The 18,143-nt window shown below is 50.4% G+C and overlaps 3 protein-coding genes across 5 annotated transcripts in view; 2 read left to right on the top strand and 1 right to left on the bottom strand.

Annotated features, from left to right (window-relative positions):
• The window catches only part of SIK3 (SIK family kinase 3), a 94,443-nt gene extending 90,222 nt beyond the window's left edge, over window positions 1–4,221 (top strand). For 2 of the 3 annotated variants that reach the window (XM_081172463.1, XM_081172465.1), the window contains 4 exons: window positions 540–703; window positions 885–1,020; window positions 1,438–1,612; window positions 2,249–4,221. In XM_081172463.1, the coding sequence (XP_081028589.1) occupies window positions 540–703; window positions 885–1,020; window positions 1,438–1,595 (458 nt within the window). In that variant the 3' untranslated portion in view covers window positions 1,596–1,612; window positions 2,249–4,221. Of the gene's footprint in view, window positions 1–539; window positions 704–884; window positions 1,021–1,437; window positions 1,617–2,248 lie in introns of all 3 variants that reach the window. The other variant, XM_081172464.1, reaches the window with a different exon arrangement.
• Window positions 4,222–7,759: 3,538 nt separating this feature from the next.
• On the top strand, window positions 7,760–11,234 carry APOA1 (apolipoprotein A1). The gene is made up of 4 exons (XM_081172747.1): window positions 7,760–7,881; window positions 8,688–8,755; window positions 9,027–9,183; window positions 10,249–11,234. The coding sequence occupies exons 2-4, from the start codon at window positions 8,713–8,715 to the stop codon at window positions 10,880–10,882; spliced, it is 834 nt and encodes a 277-aa protein (XP_081028873.1). The 5' UTR covers window positions 7,760–7,881; window positions 8,688–8,712; the 3' UTR covers window positions 10,883–11,234.
• Window positions 11,235–11,513: 279 nt separating this feature from the next.
• On the bottom strand, window positions 11,514–15,416 carry APOC3 (apolipoprotein C3). Its single transcript, XM_081172335.1, has 3 exons — window positions 14,950–15,416; window positions 13,829–13,952; window positions 11,514–12,896 (listed from the first exon to the last, which is right to left on the bottom strand). Exons 1-3 carry the CDS (start codon window positions 15,086–15,088, stop codon window positions 12,797–12,799), a joined length of 363 nt encoding a protein of 120 aa, XP_081028461.1. The 5' UTR covers window positions 15,089–15,416; the 3' UTR covers window positions 11,514–12,796.
• Window positions 15,417–18,143: the final 2,727 nt, after the last annotated feature.

Below are 18,143 nucleotides of genomic sequence, written 5' to 3' on the forward strand. Positions count from 1 at the left end.
GCACAGGCTCCACTGCAGGGAACAGGAGCTGATCGTGGGTCTTTGCACAACTGTGTGTCCAACAGCAGGTGTCCCACACATGAGAGAGGGAAGGCTGCCTTTTTTTGTTTTGGGGTGCTGTGTAGAGCCCACCAAGGAGCTGCAGTTGCCTCTCAGCTCCTCCCATATCCAGGGGCATCTCCACAGGCTGTGCCACAGAGAGTCTACGCAAAGCATGGTTTCATACCAGGAAGTGGCTCTGCTGCTGCTGCGAATCAAGGGGTGTGTGTGTTGTGATTGGCAGGTTGGCCCTAAGCCGGTTGTGCTCTGTCGCAGGGCCATTGTGAGGATAAAAATGGGGTAATTCCCATGAATGTCTTGATGGAAAGCGTGTACAGTGAATGAGAAGAGGGAATTAAAAGGGGGTTCTCTTTCCTTGTACTTATGGCCTGAGCCAGAAGGACTTTAGGGTACTTGTAGTTGGGAATGGGTGCCTTTGAAGGGACATAATGGTCTTTCCCCTCCCTCCTCTTTTGTCTTTCTCTCCCTTGCCCACGAAGACTCCATGGCCACAGGTTGCATGGAAAGAAGCTCTCCTGGCCACGTGGAGATGCCAGATGCAGATGGGCCAGAGGGTTATCCCACAAGGCCGATTCCTGGTGTGCATCACAGATCCCGGCCTTTGCAGAGACACCACACCATTCAAAACAGTGACGATGCCTATGTATGTTGGGGAGAGGGGTGTTGGTGGGGATGGGGGCCCCCTGTGTCAAGGTGACACACCTGTCCTATGGTGTGGTGGAGGTGAAGGCCCTGGTCCCACCTCCTCTGGCCAGCCTCTTCCTTCTCATTCTTTAGCAGTGCCGCTTGCAGGTCTCTGAGCCTTTCCTTTCTGCTGCCTGCAGGTCCAACTGGACACTCTGCCGGGCATGAGCCTAATGGCAGGGAAGGCGCTCAGCTCTGCCCGCATGTCCGACGCTGTGCTCAGCCAGTCTTCCCTCATGGGCAGCCAGCCGCTCCATGATGGGGAGAGTGAAGAAGGTGAGTGCTTGGAGCCTCCAGCGCTGCCAGGTGGTGCCTCGTTGCATGTCCAGCCAAAGGCGCCTGACTTAAGGCTGGGCAGAGTGACCCGCTTGCTTGGCCTGGCCCAGGAAAGCGAGACGGGGACAGTTCTGGATTTGAGAGGTGGGGAGCATCTGTGAGTGCTCTGTGTCTGTGGGCCTGGAGTGGGAACGGCCACATTAACAACTCCACCCTTCTCGCACTAGGCACCAGGTTGAACATCTAGATGGGACAGCGGGATCCTTTGTTAAGCTTTCCAGGTTGAGCTGCAGCCCTCTCTCCCTGGGGCATGTTGCGCTTGGCATGCCCTGTGGCTCCTAAATCTTGGAGCCAAACGCACACTTCCAGGCCTTGCCTGAGTTCTCACTTCAGCTTCCCTTGTCTTTGGTTTTGCAGACTGTGGAGAGAACTTGGAAGGTCAAGAGCACCTGAACCTAGCAGATGGCAACCAGCATCTAAACACCTCTTGTTACTCTTCCACGTGTATTACTGACGTCCTGCTGAGTTACAAGCACCCAGAGGTGCCCTTTGGGATGGAGCAGGCTGGGGTCTAGAGATCAGGCAGGCTACAGTAAGTAGCATTTGAGTCCAAACCTGTGCCAGGCACTGGGGAGATGCATGGGCCCCTTCCATGAAAGAAAGGGGATTGGGGGGGTGGGAAGTACCCTCCTTTTTAATGTTGGTCTACCCACTACCTGGACCTGCACTACACCGTGCTCACTGGGGAAGCAAGCGCCACATCCAAAGTTTCTGCAGGGGTGGGCCTATCTGTTTGCTGCTGCTACTGGAGCTCAGCAAAGCTCTCTCTGGACCAGCCGCAAGTCTCGGGACCTTGCAGGCAAAAGAGCCAGGCATGAGGAAATATTGTGTCTGCATCCCTGGGGCATTCAAGGTTGGGTGTCGCATTCCTGGCTCAGAGGTCAAGAGACTTAGTAGGCTCAGAGTTCGAAAGGTGCACTGCTCACTGCTGCCCTTGGGAAGGGGCAGAGTTCTGGGCTCTCTCTGGCTCCCCAGTGAGCTGTTCCTGCTCCTGAAGCCATTGCCAAGAGGGCCTTGCTTGGCCAGCTGGTTTTATGCCTGGCGGTGGGAGTGTGGAGCAGCGTGGGGCACAAGAAAGGCTTAGTGAGGTTCCTCTGTGTAGCTGTGTAAGCAAGTGTCTAGTATTCCTGCCACCCACTCCCCTCTTGTCTCTCTCATTTTCCGGCAGGGGTATGTACAGCTTTGAAACAAAAAGGTCCATTTCAAACCAACAGTATCTCGCAGCGTTGCGCCAAATGGCCGTCCCGTTTCTCCTTGACGGAAATCTTATGGCGGCTCCTCCTCCTCCTCCTCAACCTCCTCGTTGGTTCAACAGTGTGCTTGTTCCTTTCGGATGTTCATTATTGCCATATTTGCCTGTGACGCCAGCCATTCTGGAAGGACCAGAGCACCCCCCCTCGCACAGAAGCTGCAGGGGGCAGTTTGCGGGCAGCTGCCGGCTTGGAGCCCCCCCCCTTCCCAGTCAGTGGCAGGTGCCAGGGGAGGGGGCAGCCAGCCTTGCCTGGAAAACCTGATGGCAGAAGGGGAGAGGAGCTCTGCCCACCCGCAAGCAATAAGCAGCTGTTTTGGACGGTGCCTCTTCATGATCTGCCTTTGCAGTAGCCCCTCCAGGCCAGGGGGCTGGGGGGGGGGCTGTGCTTGCGGAGGGGCCGAGAGCCAAACCTCCACGTCTGCCTTCCATGCATCGCTTGCCTCCCACCCTTTGGCCATTTGCCCCCCTCCCCCCCACCGCAGTGGTGCAATATTGCTTTTGTGTGTCTCTCCTCTGTCAGCCTTTCTGTTTTAAATTTTGTCACTCTGTCCTTTCTTCCGTTTCTCTTTTTTTGTACATCTCCCCCCCCATTTAATTCCATGTGCTACTACTTCTTCTTTTTTCCCCTTTTCCCCTTTGTTTCGAGAAAACCTGGTTCTTGTTTTTAACTTGCTTTCCCTTCAGATCATGTAGGAATTTGTTTTGGTAAATGTTTTATTATTGTTGTTGTTATTATTATTAATAATAAATTAATTGTTAATAAAAGGCAGGATGCATTTTGCCCCTCCCCTTCTACCCCGCCCCACGTTGCTGCTTGCCCCTCCCCCATCTTCCTCCCAGTATTGGCTTTTCTCCAGTGTGGCATCGGAGACCATCTCTCCCCCTCTCTCAGCCCTTGGGGAACTTGTTTTCTGTGACTGGTCCAGGGTCTGGGGCACCTCCAGCGGCTGGGCCTCCGGGGAGTCTCTCGTGTCATCTTTTCTGCCTTTGGAACTTTTGACAAAGCTGCAACAGAGAATCCCTATTACTGACTCTTTTTGGAAGAATTTTTTAAAAGGATTAAATATATATATATAAATATATATATCAATGCAGCCCTCCTGAATTTGCACAGAAGAAGTGTGAGACCAGCATGGCTGAGGTTCTTTTGCTATCGTCATCATCACCATCATCATCATCCTCCTGTTCCTCGTTCTCACCTTTCCAGCAGCATCTGGATACCAAGATGTGCAAGCGATGGTGGGGGGAAGCCTCTTCCTGCTCCTCCTCCTCCTCCAGGCTGGATAGTGGCCGTGGTTCCACTGAGGCGGGGGACTCGCTTACCAGGGAAGAAGAGTGGGCCATGGAGGGGCAGGGGGAATTGAGGGCTGCTCACTGCTCCCTCCTGCCACTGGGAGGGAGGGGCCAAAAGGCACCGAAAGCCTCCTCTGGCCTGGCTTTGGACTCTTGCTTTGGTTTTTCCTTCTGTTTACATGATCCTGAGAGATGACAGCAGCATCAGCCGCCCTCCAAGCAAACCGCCATGCAGGGACTGGCCTGGCTATGCTGTTTTGCAGTATCACACTTTTTGTTTTTTGTTTTTGCGGGGGGGATTCTTTTGTTTTTAATCATTGCTTTGTATTGTAGTAATCAATACTCGCAGTATATGTTGAATGTATCATATACTTTGCTATTATTTCTGTTTTGGGGGAAATGTCCAAAGTATTTTTTCTCATTTATGTTGGACTAAAAACAAGAACCCACACAAACAAACTCCCCAGATTTTCAGCAAAATCTTAGTTCAGTTTTTTTCCGTTTGTTTGTTCGTTTTCGGTGGGTCATTTTGCAACTAGTAACTTAGTTGGACGTGGGATCATGACAAATAAACCCATGATTATGATTGGCTCTCAGCAGCTCTGGTCTGGCTTTTCTCTTGCTGTTGTGTCCAGGGTTGGGGAGTGGTGGTGCCTTAAGCTGGGATTGTCCCTGAACAAGTGGCAGTGATGGCTCTGGAGACCCTCCTTAGGCAGAGGACCCTTGCGTTCTGACCATGTGCTGCATTGGTAGCAGTGCAAGCCCGTGTTTGGGTCCTTGCATACTTCAGGATCAGTAGAGCTTCCGGGTGGGAGGGAAGGGACTCAGTGACAGAGCATCTTCCTTGCAAGCAAAAGCATTGGTAGCAGCACAAGCCCATGTTTGGGTCCTTGCATACTTCAGGATCAGTAGAGCTTCCAGCTGGGAGGGAAGGGACACAGTGACAGAGCATCTTCCTTGCAAGCAAAAGCTCCCAGGTTGAATTTTCTAGCACAGGGTTTCCCAAACCTGTTTCATCGCAGGGCCCCACCTGCCTCCTCCATTGCATCCCATCACCAGGGTTAGTATCAAAAGACCCTCCTGCTGCACACTGCTCATGACCTAGAGGAAGGGGGCATAGAATGCTCCTTGGTGTGTCTCTGCTTAGCATCTCCCTTTGAGGGGGTGCCATCATGTGAGCATTTTTGTCTGAAAATGGCATGCCAAGGAGTGATTAGCTAAAGTCGGGTCCTGTTGACAGTTTTAGTCTGGTGGCATCCAATGGCAATTTGTGCTCCCTGAGGAGATATTTGCTTCCACCAGAAAAGTTGTTTGTCCTTTAAAGCCAAGCTGGCTGATACAAGAGCAGCATTTTTGTCATTTTGATAGCCCTGGGCTTGGATTCCAAGCAGAGCCTCCACAACCTCAGTCACATTTCTTTGGGCGATGGGCTTGCAAGAGAATGGGTTGGTGTCACCACTGCTTCATTCTCCTCCCCCAGTGAGTCCTGCTGATTCATTCCCAGGGTGGGAGGCTAAGAATGGAGCACAGTGCCCAAATGGGTTTACTTGGATTTCTCTTCCAGAAAGTCTGGATTGGGGGTTCCTTGTATGCATCTTGTCCCTTGTCTGAGACATTATGGAGCTGCTGCCAGCCAGTGCTGACTATATGGAGCTGGCTTGACCTTAGGGGGCTGACCCAGTAGAAGGCAGCTTCCTATGCTCTGCAGGTGATGGAACTACAGCTGCAGTCCTCAGTAAGGCTGTTCTGATGTGTATGGGCTTCAGCTAAAAGGCTGGCAGAGTTTTCCTTGCTGTTATCTCCTGTGTCCCCAGCCTCAAAGGTGCCATAGATATCAAAACTCTTGATGGAATGGCAGTAAAGGGACACATGCAAAATGGTGCTAACTGATAGGGATTATTAGTCTTTATGGTGCCCTTAGACTTGGCTTTTGCTCCAACAGACTAAGACATGTATGGAAACAGTCAGGATGTGTTTCTCGTCTTCTGGAGAGTAACTCCCCCTCCCGCTGGAGACAGGTTTCCTGGCACTGTGAATTCTAAGATGAGTGGCAGCTCCACTTTTGTGGAGGTTTCATGTAATCAGGCTCCGCCCTCCCATGGCAGAGAAAGCCATGCCCAGAATTTCATGCATTCAGTTGCACCACGCAGTCACCAGCCTTCCTATCTGATGTAAAATCCAGCACTCTCGGGGACAGGCTGAGGTTTATTGGATGTATGTGTTGCTTCACACTGGATAAAGTCCTGAAGTGATTTGCAACTAAGTAAAACATAACAGTGATAAAATCACGTCAGCATATTCAAAACAGCACAATACTGTATCATTGGTGCTGCCTAAATGCCCTAGAAAACTAAAGGATGGCAAGGTTGGCACCAGGTGGGCCTCCCTTGGGGGAGAGCATTCCATTAAGTTGGGAAGGCAATTTTCGGGCCTTTCCAACCTTGAACAATGAGATGGAATCTCAGAAGTCGTGGGATGGGCCCATAACTCTGGCAGATCACTTGCTCTGCCCACAGTAGGTCAATCTCTGGTATCATCAAGTTTGAAAAATGATCAGAAAGACCCTTGCCTGCCTAAGATCCTAGAAAACCCCAATCAGAGGACACCAGCCTCCTCAGTGTTTTGGACAGTGATTCCCATCATCACCCTTGACCTTCCTGGCTGTGGCTGATGGGAGTTGCAGTTCGACAACTTCTGGAACACGTCAGGTTGGGGAAGGCTGGAGTAGACCGTATCACGCCATGACAAAGTCTCATCTGGTATAAGGCAGTTTCCTGTGTTAAGGAGACTCCTGTGTTAAGGAGACTGTGTTAAGGTCAGAGGGTGGGGCAAAGGTAATCCACATTATCTCCCTGGGGCCAGCAATCCAAGAATGAAGTAGGCAGAATGAGCAAATGCATCCAAATGCTTGAGTCTGCACAATGTGTTCAGATTGCAGTTACTCTCTTAGTGGAGTCAGGAGGTTTTCTTGGTGTAGATAGAATCATAGAATCATAGAGTTGGAAGAGACCACAAGGGCCATCGAGTCCAACCCCCTGCCAAGCAGGAAACACCATCAGAGCACTCCTGACATATGGTTGTCAAGCCTCTGCTTAAAGACCCCCAAAGAAGGAGACTCCACCACACTCCTTGGCAGCAAATTCCACTGTCGAACAGCTCTTACTGTCAGGAAGTTCTTCCTAATGTTTAGGTGGAATATTCTTTCTTGTAGTTTGGATCCATTGCTCCGTGTCTGCTTCTCTGGAGCAGCAGAAAACAACCTTTCTCCCTCCTCTATGTGACATCCTTTTATACATTAGAACATGGCTATCATATCACCCCTTAACCTCCTCTTCTCCAGGCTAAACATGCCCAGCTCCCTTAGCCGTTCCTCATAAGGCATCGTTAGAGCCTCAGACATCTTTGGAACAACCCTCTACGGCTGTGGTGGTTCTTCCCATAGAGCTGCTTTCCCTAACCTGGCTCTGTCCAGATGTTTTGCACTCCAAAGAAAAATAATCAGGCACTTGCTGGAAGCAAGAGCCCTTCTCCCCGATAACTGCCCATTTGCTGTGAGCAAAACCCTTTTTCTTCCTCTTGTGTATGGGGAAGCGTTCCAGTGTGTGAACCCCCACCATCACTTTCAGCCAGGCCCAAGTCAGCCACTTTCTCTGATGTTTGTCCTTGTCAAGAGAGGTGAGGTTTCGCCTGGGGAAGTGGGGGGCTAGGATAGAAAGCAGCTTACGGTAGGTACAACTTTTCTCGCACGCTGGCTCCCCAGCAAAGGAGAACAACCCCAGTTATTGGCCTGTTGTTAAAGGCTTGCCTGGTCCATGCTGGGAGGCTTCAGGTCACAGAGTTGTTCTCCTGAAGTTATTGCTAAAGGCACCGAGGACAGAGTCCTCAAGCCACTTGGGAACAACAACAGGAGCCTTGCAAATCTCCTTCCTTGGCAGCTGCCCAGCTGAGCGGAGGGGTCCGTGGGGCTCCTGTTCTGCCCACAAGTGCAAATCTGGGTCAGAGAGCTGGCCCCAGGCCCAGCTTCTGTGTTTGTTCCGGAGTCCCTTGCCAGGCCCCTGTTGCTCCTTGATCGTGCGCGTTCCCCCTGGGGATGTGTGTTTGATCCTTGAACTCTAAGCGCCACATAGTCACGACTTGGGAGTGAATTCCCCATTTACAGCTTTGACTTATCTTCGGCAATAAACAACCACCTCTGGTATAAATAGCCACCGCCGAGAAGGATCGGTCACACGAAGCAGCAGACGCTGAAAGGACTGGTAAGAATCTGGGCCTCTCCTGGTACTATGGCTTGCCTCTCTCTCTCTCTCTCTCTCTCTCTCTCTCTCTCTCTCTCTCTCTCTCTCTCTCTCTCTCAAAGCTCTGTGAAAATACTTTGCTTTCCCTGCAGAGAAGTTGCCTCTCCATTTCTTTCTTGATCAGCCTTTGCCAACTCCCTGGTGCCCACCCAATGTTTTGGACCACAGATCCCATCAGCACCAGCTAGCACAGCAGCCCGAGCACATCAGGAGGGCACCACCAGGTTGGCAAAGGCTGACTTGGTTGTTCTGCCTGGGGCTTCCTCTTGGATATATCAATGGATACCTTGGGGTGTACACCTTTGGAAGGGAAGCTCATTGGACTCTTCCAATGAGCAGGTGCCCCAGCTTGGGAAGCATCTCTGGGCATCTTGCTGCTGCTGGGCTAGGTGGACGTAGCAGGTCTTGCACGCAGCAATTCTTGCTTAAGGGCCGAAAGAGCTGCCCTGTGGGGTCATGCCAAGGGGAGCCCACCTCACCTCGAATCCGGCTGCTTCTCAAAATGGCCAGCCCGGTGCCTCCAGGGAAGCCCACAAGCAAGACTTTATGGTAACTAGTCCTTCTGTGTTGCTTGCTGACTGGCAAGATCCGCTGGAGCTGGTCTTCCCATTGGCTCTTCTGGCTAATCTTCAGCATGCCTCTTTTTCTCCTCACTTCCAATTTCTCTCTTTCTTGGTCTTGGGAGAGAAAAGCTCAAGAAATCTTTTTGTTGTTGTTTTTCTACATCTTTGTGGATTCTTCTGGCCTGACGTGATCCCCTTCTGCAGTCTCCAGGTTGGAACGCATTGCAAGATGAGAGCCATCACAGTGACCCTGGCCCTGGTGTTCCTCACAGGTGAGTCCCCTCGACCCTGTTATCATGGGCAGGGAATGGCAGCTCTCCCTGAGGCAGCCCAACTCCTGCCCAAGAACCTTGGGGGGATGAGCTCTGAAGGACATGCTCCGATCTCTGCTAATCTCTGCTTGCGGGTGGAGGGAGGCGTAGCCATAGAGGAGTGGGCTCTGCCTTCTCAGGGCCAAACTGGGGGAGACCTGGCTCGCTTCTGACTGCCGCTTTCTAAACGCTCTGCCCTTAGGCTCTAACCATTATTGCATTGCTTCTGCAGGAACCCAGGCCCGCCACTTCTGGCAGCAAGATGAGCCCCAACAAACCCCCTTGGAGCGTGTGCACGACGCTCTCACCGTTTACGTAGAAACCATCAGGACTGGTCTCCGTGAAGCCATCACTCAGCTGGATAACTCTGAATGGGGCAAGGAAGTAGAGTGAGTAGCAAATTAGGGGCAAGCAGGGAATAGACTGGCAGGCTGTAGGCTTTTGGGGTGGCCAAAGCTCCTTCCCCTTTATCTCCTCAGGAGATGGTGCTTCTGCCCCAGGAGGGCTTTCCATCTGTGCAGTGAGGGAGCGGGGACAGGGAGGAGCGGCTGGCTGGCTGCCTTTGTGGATATCTGTGGAGGCCTTTCCAAACCCAAGTCCCCCAGATCTCCGTTCACCCTTATGGAACTGTGGTGCAGCACCAACCACCTCCCTCCCCCCCCCCAGCTAAAAGCCAGATATTGGGGGGGGCGGCTTACATCCATTCTGATCTCAGGGGCCTTCCCTGGGAGGGACAGCTCCACACAATTTAGAGGGGCTGGATTGCATGACCAGCCTCACCCCACCCCACCCCGGCTGGGCTACTGAACCGCATCACAAATTCATAGCTGAAAGAGGAGCCTCAAATATACTTTTTAAGGCAACTGCTAAATAGACATGCCTTGTATGAACCCTATAAACAGATTTTTAAAAAATGAAATTAGACAACTGAGGTGTGTATGTGACAGGGTAGGGGGAGGAATCCTTTTATAAAGGCTGAGTAGATGCCATATTTTTATCGACGCAGCCTTGGCTCCTGTTGGCTGCTGCTGCTGCTGCTATTGGGCGAGGAGGCAGTTTTGGCAGGTCTCTGTGTTGGGTTCAGACAGCAAAGAGGCTCCTCTTTTGCTGTGACGAGCTTCTCCCAAGAGAGCATCCCCACTCCAAAGGCAAGACCCAGCTCTGGCACTCAAAGGCATTCCAACATGTTGGAAAGAGCAAAAGACACTAAAACAAAGTGGCCTCCCCAACACCGATGGCCAGAGCAGAGGGTGGCTTCCTCGCTTCTGCTCCACATTGTATAAAGGGGTAGCAGAGACCCTGACCTTCCTTAGCAGAACAGGAGGTCGAAACTGGCTGGTGCTTCTCGAGGAGAGAGGTGCTCCCTTCTTCTTCTGGGCTGGAGCAAGAGGTCTAGGCACCAACTCTGCCCTCTCTTCACCCACTAACTCGGTCTCCCCATCCTCTCTCTGTAGCCTAAGCCTGGTTCCGAAATTGGACAAGGCGCACCAGATATTAGCTGAGTTGCACAAAGAAATAGCCCCCGAGATGGAAGAACTGAAGCAAGAGCTGAAAGTGCACTGGGACAAGGGGATCGAGGAGCTGAAGAAGCACTTGGAAAGTGTGAATGCCAATATCCAGCCCTACTTTGATGAATTCAGCAAGAAGCTCCACCAGGAAATAGAGGCTCTCCGGGCCAAGGCAGAGCCCATTGAGCAGGAGGTGAAGCAGATTGTGCGCCAGAACCTGGAGACAATTCAGGAGAAGGTGAGGCCAGTGGCCGAGGAAGCGCGGGACAAGCTGCGGGACCACGTGGACGAGCTGCGTGCCAAGGTGGCCCCCCACGCCGAAGAGATGCGCCAGAGGCTGAGCCAGAAGCTGCAGGAGATCCGGGAGCAGGGTGCCCCCAAGTTGAGAGAGTTTCAGGCCGAGGCCCAGAAGCACTTCACTGCCCTGCGGGAGAAGATCGGACCCATGGTGGAGAAGGTGCGCGAGCAACTGCCCACTAGCGTGGAAAGCTTCAAGACCTACGTGGAGGGCCTCATCGCCAATGTGCAAAAGGCCGTGGAGGAGGAGGTGAAGAAGGGGCAGCAACAGCAAGCCGCCTAGAGAGAAGCATGGCAGCCCCCTCCTTCCAGGATCCTGCCTGGACCTTTGGGCCTCCCTCTTCCCTCTGATCAGGGTTCCTCTGAATAAGCACTGCCTCCCCACTTCGGTATTTATCGCTGACCTTTCCCACCCCACATTTTGGCACCACAACCCTGGGTGGGTTATGGGGTGTGAGCAGGGAAAGGAGGGGTTGCAACTCCTCCCCACGCCCTTAAGACCCCAGCTGGAAGACCTCAGGCTGGAGTGGAAGAAAACCTAGCTTCTCTCCCCCTCTTCTTCCCACCGCCATCCCCACCTGCTCAGTCCAGTGCCTCTCTCCTTCTCTTTTGCCAAATAAAAAGCAACTTTAAGAGATATGGCTATTGTGTGGTGGATGTCTGCTGCCATGAAGGGGGCTGGGAGCTGTGTTGCATGACTGGGGGGGTCAGAAGGGGGAGGGCAGTGAGAGGTGGGTAGGAATTGAAGCGTTGGCATTTGGGGTGGGGTTGGGGATTCCTTTTGCAGGTTTTGCCAGTCCAAAGGTCTCATTTCCTCCTGGCTAGTTCTGTGGGTGTCTCCCCACCATGCCCAACGCCTTAGTGGGGGAAGGAGGCCTAGACTAAGAGAGGGTGGGTCCTGAAGGAGAGAGAGGAGGCTGCTTCAGGTGCCAGATGTTTTGGGGTTAAAAGATAGAGGGAGTTTTCTGCAGGCAAGGAAAGCTGCCTCAAAGAGGTTCAGGCCATATAGACCCCTGGATGAACTTGCTAGGGATTCAGCAATGCCTCCATGCAACAGCACAGCTGCCCAGTGCCCCTGCAATCTCTTGGCAAGGCCAAGTGGAAGAAGGGCTGTCGCCACTGTGTGAGACAGATTTGTGGGTCTTCAGAGTTGCTGCTGTTTATTCCCAGCTCTTGGAATCAAAAATATATCGGGACTGGGAAGAACCAGATGGAGGGGGGCAGAGCCAGGGAAGAAATCCCTGCCGTTTGAGGGCAAAGAGATCAGCCTTACTTCTCTCTCTCTCTGTGTGTGTGTGTGTAGAGCCCACCACAAAAATATACACTAAACTCAGCAGTTTGTTTAAAAAACAAAACAGGGCAGCTAAACCTGAAAGTGAACAAGTGCCTAGCCAATTATTGTCTTGGCCATTTGGCCTCCTGGTGGCAGTGGCTGCTATGCCAACTGATCTTTGTCCTTAGGTAGCACAGGGCAGAACTTTTCTCAACTCTCCTGTGGGTTGTGTTGGCAGATGGAGCCAGGAGGAGCTGCAGGAGACCCCCTGGCTAGGTGAAGATGCCTCTCCCTGCTTGCTTGCCTGCCACCACCAAACCCACCAAATCTAGGTCACCACGAACACAGCAAGATTCTCTCTCTCCCTGCCCCTTCCTCAGATTCAGGCCAAATTCATCCCAACTGGCAGCAGGAGGGAAGGGATTAAGCAGGTGCCCTGATAGGGCGAAGTCTTGATTCTGGAGACTGAGTTTTAACTGGAAAGGGTCTTTACCCAGGATGCCTCCCCCTGCCCACTTACATAGCTGCTCAAGGAAGGGGATCCCACCCACATCTGGAAATGTGATTGTTTTGCTCTTGGGTGGTTCTGGTGGGAAACCACTGAAAGCCTCCCAAAAAGTCTTTTTGAAAGTGTCCCTCATGCTCCATCAAGACCTCTGCCCAGTTTGCTTTGTTGGTTCACAGCAAGAAACTCAACCATGCAAAGGGTTTGCAAGATTTAATGGGGGGAAGTGCCACGCTTAATGAACATTGAGATGTCTGAGGGAAGGAGGGAATGAAGGAGTGACTAGGCAGGGCAGGGAAAAGGAGAAACAGTGGCAAATGTTGAAATCCTTGCCCATCACTGAGGACAACTTTAGCAACCTTCCGCTGTACTGGGAAGGGCGAGAGATCCTCCTGGAATTGTGTGGAATCAAAATTCCATCATGCTGCAGGTGCCGGCGTCTTCAAAAATGTGGCAATCTTCTCCTTTACACGGCCAAAGTATTGAACTGCATTTGCCCAGCCGTTAGTGATCCATTCCCTAAAAGGCAGTAGGGGTGGGTTGAAGGAAAAGGTGCATTTAATTGCTGTGGATCCCTCCCTGAAGGGTCACTTAGTGCAGTGTGGCAAGTGAGAGCTTTTCTTGGTTTCATAAATTACCCCACCCCAACCCCTTTAGGAAAGTAGGAATTCCAAGCCCCCTGAAAGCCTGGCTATTGCCAGAGTTCTACTACGCCCACGGTGTGTTGCAAGAACCTTCCATGTCTGCGGGCCCAGAAGTAGCCACCTCTGCCCCACGTGTTGTGACAGGCGCCAATAGCACCTTTGGGGTCTCAGCAAGAGGCTGCTGCCCCAGGGGAGACAGTGGGTGGAAGCGAATAAGGCTTCCCTTATGCCAAGGAGGGGATTCTAGGAAGGGGGGCAGGTTCAGGAGATAATACTGTTTGCTGATACGTGCAGCCCCACACGGCATGCATCAAGGGTGCCATCTCACCCACAGGATCGTGGGCGCCCACCACCATAACACAGATGTGCAATGTCACACACACATGTAGTGTGTGTGACATCACGCATTGGATTTTTGGAAGGGGGCTCCTCCGAAACCACAATGCAACATTGTGCATTGTGTGTGTGATGTCACACACACTATGTGCAGTTGTGTGCATGTGACATCGCATGTCCATGTTGTAGTGGCCATCAGCTCTGCCTCCGAATTCGAGCCCGAACCTCAGAAACAGGTGACTCGCTGGCTGTAAAAGGCGGAGCTGAACTTCTCTCTTGGCTGTCTGTCTGTCTCTGATTTTGCTCATTGACTTTGTGGCTCTGCTCATTATATTGTTGTGGGTGCCTAAGCACCCATGGCCCCCTGGAGTTGGCTCCTATGGCATGCATCCACCCCCCAGCCCCGGTCCCCCCTCCCTTCTGCTCTGTCCCAACTTTCCCCCTTCCTTGAGCTTGGAAGGCCTCCCCCACCTGGCCTGCTGGGCTGCCTCCGACTCTTGGAGGGTGGTGAAGCGCTCCTGGGTCTTTTGGATGGCTTGCTGAGCAAAGACTTGCACTTTGGCCACCAGGCTCTCCTTTGGGGCATCTTGAGCTTCTGCAAGACAAAAAAGAAAAGGGAGGGCGGGATATGGAGCAAACAAGCACTTTCCCGCTCCCCTCCCTACACATACGCTTCCTCTATTTTGGGGGAGAGGAGGGCAGAATCTCAGCTGCCTTGTTGGTTGATTCCCCATGCCAAAGAAATAGGGGTGGGGACCACATGGGTTGTGTGAATGATCTGTTCTTCCAGGTGCTTCCTATCACCATCAGGTGTGCCTTTGCCCCTAGCTTCAGCCAAGGAGTGATGCTCATGTAAGCTAGAGAGCCCATGACACCCAGACCCTCCAAGTGTCCGTATTTTCCAGGGTAAAGGTAAAGGGACCCCTGACCATTAGGTCCAGTCGTGGCCTACTCTGGGGTTGTGGCGCTCATCTCACTTTATTGGCTGAGGGAGCCGGCGTACAGCTTCTGGGTCTTGTGGCCAGCATGACTAAGCCACTTCCGGCGAACCAGAGCAGCACACAGAAACACCATTTACCTTTCCACCAGAGTGGTACCTATTTATCTACTTGCACTTGATGTGCTTTCGAACTGCTAGGTTGGCAGGAGCAGGGACCGAGCAATGGGAGCTCACCCCTTCGCAGGGAATTTGAACCGCCGACCTTCTGATCGGCAAGTCCTAGGCTCTGTGCTTTAACCCACAGCGCCACCCGTGTCCCATTTTCCAAGGACAGTCCTGGATTTACAGAAGCTGTCCTGGTTTCTCATTTGATCCCTGAATGCCCTGCTTTTCCTTAGGACGTCCCCTATCTTCATCAGAGAAATGTTGGAGGGGATGGTAGGATAGCTCTAGTTTCATCGGAGAATTGTTGCAGGGTACGGGCTTTCAGTTGGTGGCCCCAAGGGGAGAGATCCCCCTTCCACCTTCCTCTTCCCACCAGGAGCCAAGTAGCTGACTGGATTTCAGTTGTGCCCCTTGCACCCTCTTCCACACAGGCAGGCATGTGTGAGAGCAATACTGTTCTGGCACTGGGGTGGGGGGCATTTCTTACGTGCAAACGCAGCAAGCAGCGCCAGAAGGACAAAGAGCAGTGGAAGGGGCCTTCTCATTCTGTCGCTTGGCTGGACCTGTGATGGGAAGGAAAGGCAGGTCAGATCACCATTGGCCACTGAAGGCCCAGAAGGCACCATCCCCAGTAGTCTGGGGCTGAGGCGAGGCCTGCGCTAGACTAGTGCCAGAGCCATCATTCAGCTATGCAGAACAGGGTATTGAGAAGGAAGGCCTGCTGTAGCCCTGGGGTAGAACATTGGTTCTGATGCAGTTTTGTATCAGCTTTGCATGCTGAAGGTCGCAGCTTTGGTCCCCGCTTTCCAGCGACTCTATGTAGGGTTGAGAGAGACCCCACCTGACAAGACACTAGAGAACATCTTGCTGCCAAGCCGTGCGGATCATAGAATCGTAAGGTTGGTTTATGTTGGAGATGTAAGGTATCAGAGGGATCCTTATATCATGTATAGTGGAGATACATATGTTAAAATTAAAAAATTTTGCGGAAATATACACGAGGAACTGAAAATAATGTTTAAAACAACAATTGGTAGGAAGCCGGAAACATTCCTTTCAGGAATTGTGACATCCCCAAAGACATGAAGAGAATCTTTTTATATGCAACAGCTGCCGCAAGGTTATTGATTGCAAAAAACTGGAAATCAGAAGAAGTACCAACATTGAAAGACTGGCAATATAAATTTTTCGAAATGATTGAATTAGCAAAAATGACGGCAACAATTAGAATGCAATCTAATCAAAATCTCAAACAGGAATGGAAATGTGTAGAAGAATACATGACCAAAAGATGCTCCAACAAGAACTTATTGATATGTATAGAGTGTTTTCACAAATTCAAGTCAAGTTAAGCTAAGCAGATATATAAGACTGAATATTTAATTATTAAGATACAAAATTACAATCTCAATAATAAAGTTACAAAATAATAACAAGGAAGTCACACACGGGTGGAGGGAAGACACAGGGCAAGAAATAAGAAATGGATAAATGCTGGTACATAATGAAATGTGAAAATGTGAATTTACGACTATAATGTATATGTATCAATATGTAAAGATTTCATATATGTATTGCAACATTAATAATAAATAAATTAAGTGGGGAAAAGAGAGAGAGAGAGCGAAAGAATTGTAAGGTTGGAAGGGACCCTAAGGGTCATCTAGTCCAACCCCCTGCAATGCTGGAATCTCAACTAAAGCAGCCATGACAGATGGCCACCCAACTTAAAAACCTCCAAGGAAGGAGCATCCACAAAGATACTGAGGCAGATGGACAGATGTCTGACTTGGGATAAGACAGATAGAATCATAGAATCATAGAGTTGGAAGACACCACAAGGGCCATCGAGTCCAACCCCCTGCCAAGCAGGAAACACCATCAGAGCACTCCTGACATATGGTTGTCAAGCCTCTGCTTAAAGACCTCCAAAGTAGGAGACTCCACCACACTCCTTGGCAGCAAATTCCGCTGTCGAACAGCTCTTACTGTCAGGAAGTTCTTCCTAATGTTTAGGTGGAATCTTCTTTCTTGTAGTTTGGATCCATTGCTCCGTGTCTGCTTCTCTGGAGCAGCAGAAAACAACCTTTCTCCCTCCTCTAGCTTCCTGTGTTCCTGAGTTCAACCCCACACCCAACTCTGCTAGCAGGAGGGTGGGCATCAGCGCTCAGTGGCAGAGCTCCCACCTGCTGTGCAGGCCGGGGGTCCCAAGTTGCACTCAGCAGCATCCAGAAGGTCTCTGGTGGCTGGGCTTGAAAAGGGACTTTGCTTTCATGCTACAACAGCAGCAAGGATACTTATTGCAAAATATTGGAAGACACAAGATTTACCCACTCTGGAAGAATGGCAGATGAAGGTGATGGACTACATGGAACTGGCGGAAATGACTGGCAGAATCCGAGACCAGGGAGAAGAGTTGGTGGAAGATTGGAAGAAATTTAAAGATTATCTACAGAAATACTGCAAAATCAATGAATGTTAGAATGATGTTGGATTGAAGTTAAGTGGTTTTTAGAAGCAATACTATAAAGGAATATGTAAAAATGGATTGTTAACAGGTGATAACCTAAAGTTATAATATATTAAGATAAAAGATTAAGATAATATCAAAGAGGGAAAGGATTTGCTGAATTAACTAATTGAACTGGAATATAAAAAGGGAGGTGTGAGGAGGTCAGGGAAACAAGCAAATGAAAGATAAGATTTGGAAAGACTGATTTGTTTTTAACTGTTTCTACTTTGTATTTTCATTTTTGTTTTTCCCCCCTTCTCTTTTACTTTTTTCTCTTATTTTTGTAATATGCTGAAACTTTAATAAATATCTTTTTTTAAAAAAAGAGAAGGGACTTTGCTTTACCTAACCCGGGACAGCGCCTGCCAGTCAGATTTGGCAAGGCTGGGGCAACATTTGCCATATATCTGCTTCAGGATAAGGTGCCCTGTTGTGCCCTTTAGGTGATCCGAACTGGTACCTTGGACCCAGCTCAATTCCAAACCGGATTGGGCAGGGTGTGGCCAGCTCAGCTGACTTGGCTTCCATGGGATCTGCTGATGCATAGATTGCAGCAGTTGCTCCTAGAAACTTCCACCAGCTATCTTTTAAAAGAACGAAAGGATCCTAGACTTCTCTCTGCCTGTCTTCCTAGATGTGATGAGGCTGTGGGGAGCAGTGGCAGACCTACATTATGGGGGCCCTGAAGCTTGAATTGTCATTGGGGGTGGGAGTTCCTTTGCAACCAGCAACAAATCTAGGTAAACACTGTTACCTTTTTCTTTTTTTAAAATAATCTTTATTAGTTTTTCAATTAGATACTCCACATACACATATTGTATTACATTTTACATTTAAACTTGCTCTTCAGAGCTGACTTCCCTCCTTCCTTCTTCTGGTTTTTTATATCACATATAATTTTATTGCAATTTTCTTCCATTTTGTATAATGTTTTTCTTCCATTTTCTATATTTGTCCATAGTATATCCATAAACAAATAAGTCCTCGTGATTCTACAATTCTTCTTGTCTGTCTGTCTGTTACCTTTTCCACCACACCTTTACAGCATTTGTGCTACTGACTCTCAAACTTTGGGGTTGTTGAAATATATATACAACAAAAAAGAATCAATTTGACTTAGTTCAATGCAACTGAAACTGAGTCTACTAGATGCAATTTTTTAAAAGCAA

The sequence above is a fragment of the Podarcis bocagei genome (genome assembly GCF_964188305.1).
Source record: "Podarcis bocagei genome assembly, chromosome: 15".
In the NCBI taxonomy this organism is placed as follows: domain Eukaryota; kingdom Metazoa; phylum Chordata; class Lepidosauria; order Squamata; family Lacertidae; genus Podarcis; species Podarcis bocagei.